The 12,092-nt window shown below is 35.2% G+C and overlaps 1 protein-coding gene across 1 annotated transcript in view; it reads left to right on the plus strand.

The window, feature by feature from the left end:
- Nucleotides 1-12,092, plus strand: part of LOC139147869 (integrator complex subunit 8-like) — a 127,057-nt gene that overhangs the window by 18,481 nt on the left and 96,484 nt on the right. Inside the window, exons 7-10 of the mRNA XM_070719084.1 lie at nt 2,088-2,234; nt 4,487-4,714; nt 10,712-10,776; nt 11,142-11,305. Of these exons, the coding sequence (XP_070575185.1) occupies nt 2,088-2,234; nt 4,487-4,714; nt 10,712-10,776; nt 11,142-11,305 (604 nt within the window). The remainder of the gene's footprint in view (nt 1-2,087; nt 2,235-4,486; nt 4,715-10,711; nt 10,777-11,141; nt 11,306-12,092) is intronic.

Genomic DNA, 12,092 nt, shown 5'->3' on the forward strand with positions numbered 1-12,092 from the left:
TATCTAACTTGCCATTTTTGTCGAAGATCCTAGAACGCATTGTTGCCAAGAGGCTTACTTCCCACATTGTTAACCATTCACTGGATGAGCCATTGCAATCTGCATACAAGCCAGGACATAGCACAGAGACTGCTCTCCTAAAAGTAACAAATGATATTTTGCTTGCTCTTGATGAGAAAAAGGATGTTTTCCTTGTATTGCTCGATCTTTCTGCAGCATTTGACACTGTGAATCATACTATTCTACTTAATCGTTTAAGAGACCGGTTTGGTCTTTCGGAGACTGTCCTCATGTGGTTTCAGTCATATCTTTCCAATCGCACCCAGTGTGTACTTGTGAATTCCACCCAGTCACCATTTTATCTGCTTGACACTGGGTACCACAGGGATCGGTTCTTGGACCTATACTTTTTAATATGTACACTTCTCCATTAGGCGAATTAGTTTCTAGCCATGGATGTCTGTATTGTTTTTACGCAGACGACTCTTCATTGTATCTGTCTTTTACCAAAGATAATGCTGCTGCGATGCTTTCAAATCTTGAACTTTGTATTTCTGATGTCAGGTCTTGGATGTCTGCAAATTTTTTGTGTTTAAATGATGATAAAACTGAATTTGTTATTTTTCTGCTACTTCGGATGATCTGTCTGCCAGAGGGATTGCAGAAATTCGAGTTGGCGATGCTCTGATTCCCGTCCATTGTCAGGCTAAGAGCCTGGGAGTCCTCCTTGACTCCTGTCTGACAATGAAACCGCATATCGGACAGATCTGCCGTTCAGCCACTTTTCATTTGTGTCGTATTGCACTTGTCCGTAAATATTTATCTCAACCCGCTACAGAGCAATTGGTTCATGCATTTATTACATCACGAATAGATTCGTGTAATTCACTTTTACTGGGGCTCCCTAAGTACCAAATCAGCCGTATTCAACGGATTCAAAATATTGCCGCCAGAATTGTAACTCGTTCCAAAACCACCTCTCACATCACTCCAATTTTGTATCAGTTGCATTGGTTACCTGTTTCAGAACGCATTGTTTTTAAGATTTTAGTTCTTATTTTTAAATCCATTCATAGGCTTGGACCAATTTATCTTTCTGATATGACCACATTATATGTTCCAAATCGCAACTTGAGGTCAGCTGATCAGTTTAAACTTTGTCCTGTTCGATCACGTACTAAGAGCTATGGTGATCGTGCTTTTAGTGTTGCAGCTTCTATTCTCGGAATAATCTCCCGTTTAGCATCCGCCAGTCACCAAACCTATCTGTTTTTAAATCAAATGTGAAAACTTTACTTTTTAAAACTGCTTTTTAACTATTTTTAACAACTTTTTGTGGTGTAACTTTGCTTTTTAATTATTTTTGTAATGTATTTTTTATTTTTCAGCGTCCTTGATCACAATTTTTGTGGATACTGACGCTTTATAAATAAATTATTATTATTATTATTATTATTATTATTATTATTTTCTTCAAGTTTGCCATTCTATCAATCATTAATCATTATAGTTGAAAATTAAAGATTATAAAGGCATTGTCTTTCAAGAAATACAACATTATCACACGTTCCATTCTTGTAATGAGCACTGTCAGGCAAATTTGCTTTTAGATCTTTACTGTGTTTTCAATATTTGTGAAATTGGACGCAAATTGACCACACTAATCTGCTGGTTTTATTTTGAACATGATAATATTGGAGAGCTGCATCAAGATAGTTGGCTGATGTAAACACTTATCATACCCATGGACATTTTGATGTTGGGTATAGTAATGTAGCCCTCACAGTTCTGGTGCAAAAATGCCTTTGTTCTCATGATTTTAGATTATACCTTTATGATAAGATATGAGACACTGACTCATTTCCCAATGTTCTATTCAGCAAAATACTTTTACACAAGCTTTATGATAGATAATGTTGCCTAAATCAAATATTCTTAATAAAGTATAAAATCAGTATCTTATCCAAGGAAAGGTGCAATCAAATTTGCACCTAGTTTTGGAAAGGATAGATTTTTCAATTTTATTTCAGAAAATTTGTGCCTTACAACTGCTGTTTGTGTATTTTCTTTCATTTTATCAAACTCAGGTCGGTACGCCAATGTACTGTTTTATTGACATGGACAAGTATGCCGGCTACTGTGCTGCCTGCAGATCACTCCGAGACATTTCTATCACCATGGCAACACCATCCCTTCACCAGAGGATGGAACAGAGCAGGAGAAACAATTATGAGGTAATAATATTACTGATAATTCTCTAGGACTTGCATTACCTGACTGTATCACTGTCTGACCTACTGAGTTTATAAAAAAAATTCAAATTACCATGCCTGAAATTTGTGTTTGAGGAATTTCCTTTGGGTGGGGGACATCTTGTTTGATGAGATACTCATCAAGATGTAAATTGGTCTTAAATATTTGCATAATTGCATACTAATGAACTTTTCATTATGCAGAATCTACAGTACTGTATGTATCTGTACAAAATGTAGCAGCCACTCTTGGCACGTACACACAGTCTTCTGTGAACTTAGTATTGCAACATGGAGTAAAGAGTTTTGTGTGTTTGAAGGTGGACTGTCATCATGTAATATCTCATATCGTTTAAACAGAAACAATTTGCAGTGACCCAGTAAATACTATGTATAACCTCAGATAAGCTTTGCTAACTCAACCGTGTTCATGTTAAGTCGTCCTGGAAATGATGATACCGCATTTTTTATGTATTCCTTGGCTATTACCGAATATGATAACTTTAATATTAACATTTATTTGTATTTTGCAAAACTATGATTCCTGACCAAGTTGCTGCAATAAAAGTTTGTTTGTTTGTATCATAGTTTTGCAAAGTTTTATATTATAAAAAAGTGAGAAAATCATAAGGTAGTCATAGAAAATTGTTTTGTACAGTAATGGTACCATGGTAACTGGAAATTTCAGCAAAAGTTTGACGACAACATTGAGATACATGAAGAATCTATTGCATTAGCAAGTTGCTGCCAACAGGCATTATTTAAAAGCAGCTTCACAGCATTGAGAAAGAGAGAGTACAGCTGAGATTAGAGGTTAGGGTGGATGCCATTGCTGTACATATGAAATTGTTACTGTATTAAGACTCCATAGTTAGAGAAATGTGTATAATCCTGAAATTTTGGTAAAAAAATATTTTCATAATTTTTGTTTTAGAACGTCTGTAAATTTCCTTCTTCAAAAGTACAGGTTATAACAGTGAATGAGCCTTGCAAACTCATTGCTTTTTGTTCAAATTTTAGTGTTATTGTTAACGAAAGAAATCTGGTCTAAAACTTAAATTGCATTTTGCACAATATTATCAGGTATCACACACACGTTATTTTTAGCCCCATGTGCCTATAGGCACACACGGGGCTTCTGTCATCACCCTTTCAGTCTATGTGTATGTGTCAGTCTGTCTTTTTCCCTGTCTGTCTATCCATATGTGTGTCTGTCGGTCTCCAGTCCAAATGTGTGTTGCTCATATTAAACTCAAAAAAATTATTGCACCAAATGTTAGCAGCTTTGACATGATTAGTGTGTGGATAATTATCTAGAACTGAACGGAATCTTAAAGGTGTGGCTTGCACAACTAAGAAAACAATTGTATAATTATTACTTTACTGACTTTTTATGAATTTCAAAACTTGCCATTAATAACAGTTATTACTTTGATATTTGGTAGTAATGTTGGTAGGGAGTATTTAGTTGATATTTGTTCAAATATGCATTAAAATGTTCATGTTTGTATTTCGCCCCAGAACTCACTCAATTTGAGTTTGAGGATTTCTGAGATGATCTTGTCACCGCATGACTAAATGATAATGAACTTCAAATATATAAATCATTTTGCTCAATTTTATCATATTTTGTCAAAACATGATATTTTTTTCAAAACTGGTAGTGTAATATTTTTCAAAGCTAATTCATAGTTTCTTAAGGGTGATTCCATTTTGACATGTGAAATTATTATAAAATTTATGTATATAACTTTTTAAGGCAATGTACTCAATTTTCGGTCAAAACATAACATCTTCCATCAAAAGCTAGTCTTACACTTTCAAATTTAGTTTAGAGGTGCCTAGGGCTAATTTTTTTGTTTTCTACAAATTGTAATGAAATTTGCAAGATAGTTTCTTATTTTCTGTTGAAAGTAGAAAGTCAACACATACTCGTTTCAGTTATTCCCATGTTTGATTTTAGGTGCTGTGGACTTGTGAAGTTCCAGACATCATTACATTGTATAATTTTTCATAATCACGGCCATGTAATGTTTGGGCCATGAAAGTCTGACTTTGACTTTAAAGTTGAACACAAGACAACATAATGTTGTGGGTATAACAAGAATGGAACAAAAGTAATGGAAAACGAATTGAAACTTACAGATGATGCAGCTTTAACAGAAATTCCGTAGATGAAAAAGTATTAAAGAGGTGTTTCTGTGAGAATTTATATTCATGTCCTCTTCCTGCAGGGTATGGTTGATCTACTTGTGGAGGACAATGAGATAAAAGAAACTCCCATGGCCTTCAGAAACACCCTTGAGACAGAGCTCCAAAAGGATGAATCAAACTCGGATCTTCACTTCCAAGTGTGCACTTGCAACGCTGTCAGGCTGTTGAAGAACGGTCATCCCGTATCACCGGAATACAAAGCCAGTCTCAGGGATGCTTCACATGAACAGTGGAATTTGTTGTTCCAGGTATGTAACGGTTTCTTTGGCAACAAAAACTGCTGTAAATCACCATGCAATAATATTTTTATTGCTTGCTTATAAAAATAGGATTTACATCACATTTGTGGCAATAAAAGTGTGATACAAAAATAAGTTAAAATTTTCTTCAATAAAGATAAAGTATTACAGTATAATAATAGTAGCTAATTATAAATATAACTAGGTATTTCTTTGTTTATATAAAGTAAAAATATAATCTGCAAGTTGTTCATTAAAAGATAATATGATATCACCATTTTCTGTTATTTAACAAGCTTTTATAGTATCTCTAAGAGCTGCTGCAGAAGCCAATGTCCCAGTTTGTATATTTACTTCCACCTATATACATTAAGAAAAGAATACAAGTATCAGATGTACAGGAGCTGACAAAAGTTTCTGAAATATTTCTGATCTATAGTAATAAAATTATCTTCCAAGGGCGCATTTATATTTGTGATGAATAAAAGTCAAACATAATTCTTCTCCTGCATAAAAATGGCTGTAGAAGGTACCAATACATTACCATCAAATGCAGGTCAGGTTATTTTATGATGACATTGTGGCCAAATATGACACCTCGGTCACTCAAATGATTAGCGACAGCATTTCCGGCTTTGACTTATTACAGTGATTCATATACTGTATCACTTCGTACAATATTTAGACAATTTTGGGACCAATCCTGACGGATGTAGCATGCTAGCAGGGTATACTTACCCATTCCGGACACCTGGTACCACCACTTATCAGTGGTTCAGGATGGTCCTACTTAAATTTGTAAATCACAAATGTCCCATGCACCTGGTAATGTGTTACCTTGAATGGAAATGGTTATTGGACCAGTTTAATATCCTATCTTACAATAATGTCAAAGTTTGATATGGGTGATTGTGGGCCCTGTATTCTGCAGTTTTTTGTCAATGATATTGCAAACTCTCACCTTCTCATATTCATGTATCTAGAGGCAACCTAAGTTTAGGGTCTTCAAATTGTGGAGAAATTTTTATATTTTGGGGCAATTTTTCCCAATTTTTTGTCAAAATTTTTTGAAATTTGGTGTGCAGTTCGCAGGGGTAAATGTAGTGAGTATACTCACTCTTGCCTTTAACATTGAACCAAATGTGAGCCAAGTATCATTGGTGTTACGTTTTCACTATTTTTGTTTTTTAATATCAACAATAACTTCTTGTTCTACTCCCAAAAGCATGTTAATATACGCAGTATTCAGCTCGTCAACTCAGCCTGCACACATGTACACTGCATTGTTATTGTTGACAAGTGAACTCTGGTCTGGACTAGAATTCAAATGTAAACAATTACATTGCATTTACACATATAGGTGCTGACTTGACAAAAGCTAAATAGTAGGTGTTTCAACACTCGTTTTGGAATAGGATAAGAACTTGCAATTGACATGCAAAAATTAAAAAACAACGTAAAAATCATCAAAAGTTAGCACTTCTGGTCCTTAAATGGAAACTACCAACGTAGTTTATTCCTCATGTATGAACTTTTGCTCTGTTAATGTAGGCCACATGTGAAACGGATTATATTATCTAGGTCATGTGTATACCATTACGGTCATCACCATGTAGTTCTCAGGATCTAAAATCTAATACTGTATGTGATTTACGGCAGTCAAACATTTTCTTAACAAAGGCTGTTCCTGTGTGTCTCACTCTACCTGGAAAACAACTGAAATTACTACACCCATGTGCCTTTGTAATTTTGGTCTTCAGTGGCTGTTTTAGGTTGTGTTTAATACCAGGTATCAGGTTTATCTTACGGCCAATTAACTCGTATGCGTGTTTCACACAGTTACTGCTTATAGCTTTTGATAAGCTGACCTCAATTTGGCTGAAGTCAATGTACCTCAGAGGTACATCAGTTGTAACTTCTGGGTAATATTTTCATTATTTTTAGTGTAGAAATAGGTATATATATATATTTTTTCCTTCTGTCTCCCCATCCCAACTTCCCAAAAGAATGTACACTGGAGTACAAGGTACCGGGTATTAGCCTTTCAAACACCTTGCATCGTGTACAATATGCAATGTTACTGTTTGAAAACATATTGTAGTCTGGACAAGAATTCCATCATCAACAGTGATATTTGAAATCACACACATACAGGCTGTGTTGACAAGTTGAACAACCGTCGCTGCGATGTAATTTTGGAGTAGCACAAGAAACTTTCTTCCCCAAACAGAAGCAATGATGAAGAAAGTCATCATCTTATTCCCAATGGAGTTTTTAATAGTTTTTAGCTACTATAGACTATAGTCTATAGAAGCTATTGGGATGGGTATCCGTCCGGCGTCCGTCGTCAGTCTGTATGTATGTATGTATGTATGTATGTATGTATGTATGTCCGTTTGTGAGGCGTCCGTCCACTCAAATATCTTGAGAACCGCAGTACTTACTGATTTGATATTTGTTGTGTAGATGAAAAATATGATTTTGAGAAACTATTTTTTTTAATTTTTTGATATTGTTGAAAATAGGCAAATTAATGCCAAAAAAGGTGTTTTTTGGTAAAAAATCTTCTTCTTCATAACCGCTGGTCAGACAGCTTTGTTATTTGGTATACAGGTCCCTAGGGGTAACCAACTTAGACTTGTTCAAATTGTGATGAAATATGCAAATGTGTATTTTTAAGGAATTTTTTTGTCATTTTTGGTCAAAATTTGACTTACATTGTATGTAATTCTTGTACTGTATAAACCCTATCAATTCACCCAGAAAAAAATAATTAATATGATTTTAAATAATTGAATTAATTAGGAAATCATCAAAGCCAAAATAATTTTAGTGTAGAATTATGAGAAAGTTCAACTTTTTTTGACAGTTCATAGTGAAATGCTTACCATCTTGGAGGATTAAAACATGTAAAGGCAACTTTCCTGAATCCCAACTTTGACATATTCTGAACCGTCATTTATTGTGCCCTGTATGTTATCTAAAAGAAATTGCTCAAAATAGTCAATAGAGATAGAAATAGAGATAGAGATAGAGAAAGTTCTAATTTCCATTTATGGTTCACTTGGTAAGGATAAAATAAAATTACTTTTTGAGGAAAAAAATAGAGTGGTCAATTAAAAGAGTGGTCAAAGTGATAGGGTTTTTATGGTAAAGCTGGGCTGTATAAAGATTCCTCATGTGCTATTTATAGCAATTATGCAATCTGTGTAAACAGTGCAATGAAAGTGTAACATGATTCCTTATAATTCTTTTGATGACCTTGAACTTCTTAAGTTTCAAACCTTTGTCTCTTCAGTGTGCTTTCTCTGAGTATGTACAGTCTCAACTTATTAAACAGAACTCACAATGTTAAATCAAAGATATCCACCTTCTTCATCAATACATGTGTCACAAAAGGTTATTCTCTACATAACTCAACAGAGCTCTGTCAACTGTTGAGTTGCTTGTTCTTTCAAAACCGCTGGTCAGACAGCTTTAATATTTAGTTTACTTGTCCATAGGATGACCTTAGTGAGATAATTTCATACAGTAAGGAAATACTTAATTTTGTATCCATGTCTATAGTAGCTTCAGGGACTTTGGCCCTATGTTTAATAGTTACCTATTCAATAGTGATTTGTTTTAAAGCCTGAACTTGGGGGTTGACTGTTACTGTAGATCTTTGGAAGAGAATAGTAAAATACAGACAGAAACGACAGAATAAGAAGTATTTCAGAATTTTTTTTTCCAAGACTTGTTGCTTTTTTGAAAATTGTTGAGGTGATTTGAAGTTAAAAAAATAAAGGATAAAGTGTATTTTATAATATTTTCTTCAAAACTTTAAATAAGTATTGGTTAATATATTGTTTAATATCCTTTGATATGTGATGTGATTACTCCTTCCACAATCATAGTTTGGTCAAATAATAGTGTTGCAGCTAGTCTTGAACCATGACCCTAGGCATAGAAATAGGGCTGACAAGGTAAACATCTTGTAAAACAAAATTGTGCATACTTATGCCATTCATCAAACTACTTTTTCATTTTGCACTGCAGCATGCTTACATACTTTGGCACAACACCTATGGATACTTCAGCTGAGTACAGTGAATACTTTAGCTGTATACACTGATATACCACTGATAGACCACTAATATACTTCATCTATACACTGATATTCTTCAGCTTTACCCTGATATACTTCAGCTGTGCACTGATATACTTCAGCTGTGCAGTGATATACTTCAGCTGTACAGTAATATACTTCATCTATATACTGATATACTTCAGCTGTACAGTGATATACTTCATCTATATACTGATATACTTCATCTGTACACTGATATACTTCAGCTGTACACTGATATACTTCAGCTGTACACTGATATACTTCAGCTGTACAGTGATATACTTCAGCTGTACACTGATATACTTCAGCTGTACACTGATATACTTCATCTATATACTGATATACTTCAGCTGTACACTGATATACTTCAGCTATACACTGATATACTTCAGCTGTACACTGATATACTTCAGCTGTACACTGATATACTTCTGCTGTTTGTACTTCAGCAGCACATTGTACTGATGTACTTCAGTTGTACACTGCTACATGTATACTTCAGCAGTACATTACCGTAAACTTCTACAATCTGCTGACATACTTCAGCAGATTGTAGTGGGTAAAAAAATACCGACTACAATCTGCTGACATACTTCAGCAGCGCTCTGACATCGTTTTGTAGCACCTTGATACACTTTTCTGAAGTTTATCTATACACCACTCTTTTATGGCCATATGAGATTGTAGAATCAAACAAATATTGACATCGACTATATAAGTGTGTACAGTGTCCATGTATCAGCTAGGCCTGAGTAAAGTTGACTTGTGCATACATCCAAAAGACTCATGAGGACTTTCAAAAAGTTCTACAATCAATATGATGACATTGTGGACAAATATGACACCTCGGTCACTCAAATGATTAGCGACAGCATTCCCGGCTTTGACTAAATACAGTGATTCATATACTGTATCACTTCATACAATATTTAGACAATTTTGGGATCAATCATGACGGGTGTAGCATGCTAGCAGGGTACGCTTACCCATTCCGGACACCTGGTACCACCACTGACTATCAGTGGTTCAGGATGGTCCTACTTAAATTTTGTAAATCTCAAATGTCCCATGGACCTGGTAATGTATTACCTTGAATGAAAGTGATTATTGGACCAGTTAAATGTCATATTGGTAATGGCTCTTGACGTTTACTAAAACTCAACCTCAGTATGGTGTAGGTTTTGGATGTGCATTGTTAAACAAAATTTATTAATGTTATTTATGAACTACATTACATTGTCTTTGTGCGGGGCTTCAGCAAAATAAATTTAGATATTTCAATCAGATGAAGATCAGATTCAGGTTTTTCGCAAGCTGTATGTAGCTATAGATGTAAGAAAAGGGTGCCAAAATGGCTTTTCCAGGCCACATTAAATCACAGAGTGAGAAAGCATGAATGGTATACATAATATATTCTAGTACATTGCCTTATACCAAGCTCAAATGGATTTTGTTCCTAGATGTCTGAGTAATGTGGCTCTGGATATGCACACAGACAAATGAATGGACAAAAGACAGACTGTAATCAATGCAGCGACAGAACCTGATTTATAGAACCTATAAACCATGCAATATGAGATGTCCTGCATTGCAAGCCAACCTACTGATGCTCACATACATACACATGACATTGTCTTAAATCACAGGTCTCTTCATGGCAACAACTACTCGCATTTAAGAGCATAGGTTTGTGAGCTGGCTCGCGAGAATGACACATAGATAGAAAAATAGATACATAGACACTAGGATGTCTTACATGGATGTGCAAAATTCTCTTGCAGTATATAGGACATGCTTGTAACAGTAGTTGTTATCAGGATGAACTATAGAGTCTATGCAGATTGCAATGTGTTCTCGTGATATAACAATAAAAGCTATTGGTTTTCCCTCTCCAGATATGCATGAAATGTACAGTGAAATCAACAAAACAAGAACAGGCCAATGTCAAAGTCTTTCTCAGGTAATTTGAGCTCATTAATCAATTTCCACCAATGCCAGTAAAGTAATCAGGGTGACATGAGTCAGTTACTGAGTAACGTGGCACGATTCTCCGTAATGCGCATTCAATAAAGAGTGACCAGAAAAGTTGGTTTTTATGTGAAAAACAGTAATGTCGTGCAACTAGTTTTATGATAGTTGTATTTCATATGATGTCAATATTTTAAGATGAATGTGCGAAAGAAGGGTGCTACACATGTCTCTAGTGGCTTGGCTTTGCATGAGTGATGCAGAGAAAAGAACTGTATTTCATGGCAGAAGAGACGATGAGACTATTTTGGTAATGAAAGAAGAGAAATAAGCATGCCCATTTCCTCTTGGTTCCAGAGAGCTCTGCCTAACCCACAAATCATGGCATTTACTGTGCGCCAGTGAAGCAAAGCAAATGTTCAGTGCTGAAGAGATCGTAAAGATTGAAGAAGAGCTCAACAGGATTGATGTGTTGAACAGCTCTGTCTCTGTGGAAAACCAGACAACAGGTGGTTCAGCAGGTAGGAGATCTAGTCTTTGATAGTTTAACCAACCATTTTCCATGTACCTTGCTAATTTCATATCTGTAAAAATACGTTATTTTGTCTGTCTTTAATATGAACCATGAGAAATTCGATTCATTTGTGGAGTGAGTAAATCTTTTGTAAGTAAAATATTCTTACCATCATGAGAAAAATTTAGAGTGTTCAGAGTGTTAGAGTGTTCATACCAGTATGATGATGCGTTTCACTTCTGAAAATGCATGTGGGTTCCTATAGTCATACTGTCTAGAGGTATGTGGAGTGTTATAAATAGCGCTGATCGCAAATGACCTCACTGTTCTCTCTCATTAATATGCATAAATAAACATTTGTCCGCATTTTCCGCTAAACGACGAAAATAAAACATGCGAGTGTTAGAAGGGCTATTTCGCGTCACACTTATTTGTATGCATTGATGACTGAGACTACAAGCTGCAACAACAGCCGCGCATACAACGACAAAATTTGTCTGAATTTCAACATATTTGTCCGAAAGTCGTGCGCGTGCAGCTATATTTAGTAACAAACCCGAAATCGCGATCAACGCTATTGCAATGTATGTGTGTTGAAGAACTTGTGTATTTTTACGCAACATTGTTATTGTTTTAACAAACTGGAATGAATACACTTATTTCAAAAAATATTCAAAGGTAACAAATTGCAATCACCTGGACAGCCATTTGCATACCTCAAACTGAATATCAATATACTTTTGTCGGCAAGTCACCTCCATGGTGTCACATCCATGGCCTGGTAAGTGTGGTCG

The sequence above is a fragment of the Ptychodera flava genome, chromosome 13 (assembly GCF_041260155.1).
Source record: "Ptychodera flava strain L36383 chromosome 13, AS_Pfla_20210202, whole genome shotgun sequence".
Classification (NCBI taxonomy): domain Eukaryota; kingdom Metazoa; phylum Hemichordata; class Enteropneusta; family Ptychoderidae; genus Ptychodera; species Ptychodera flava.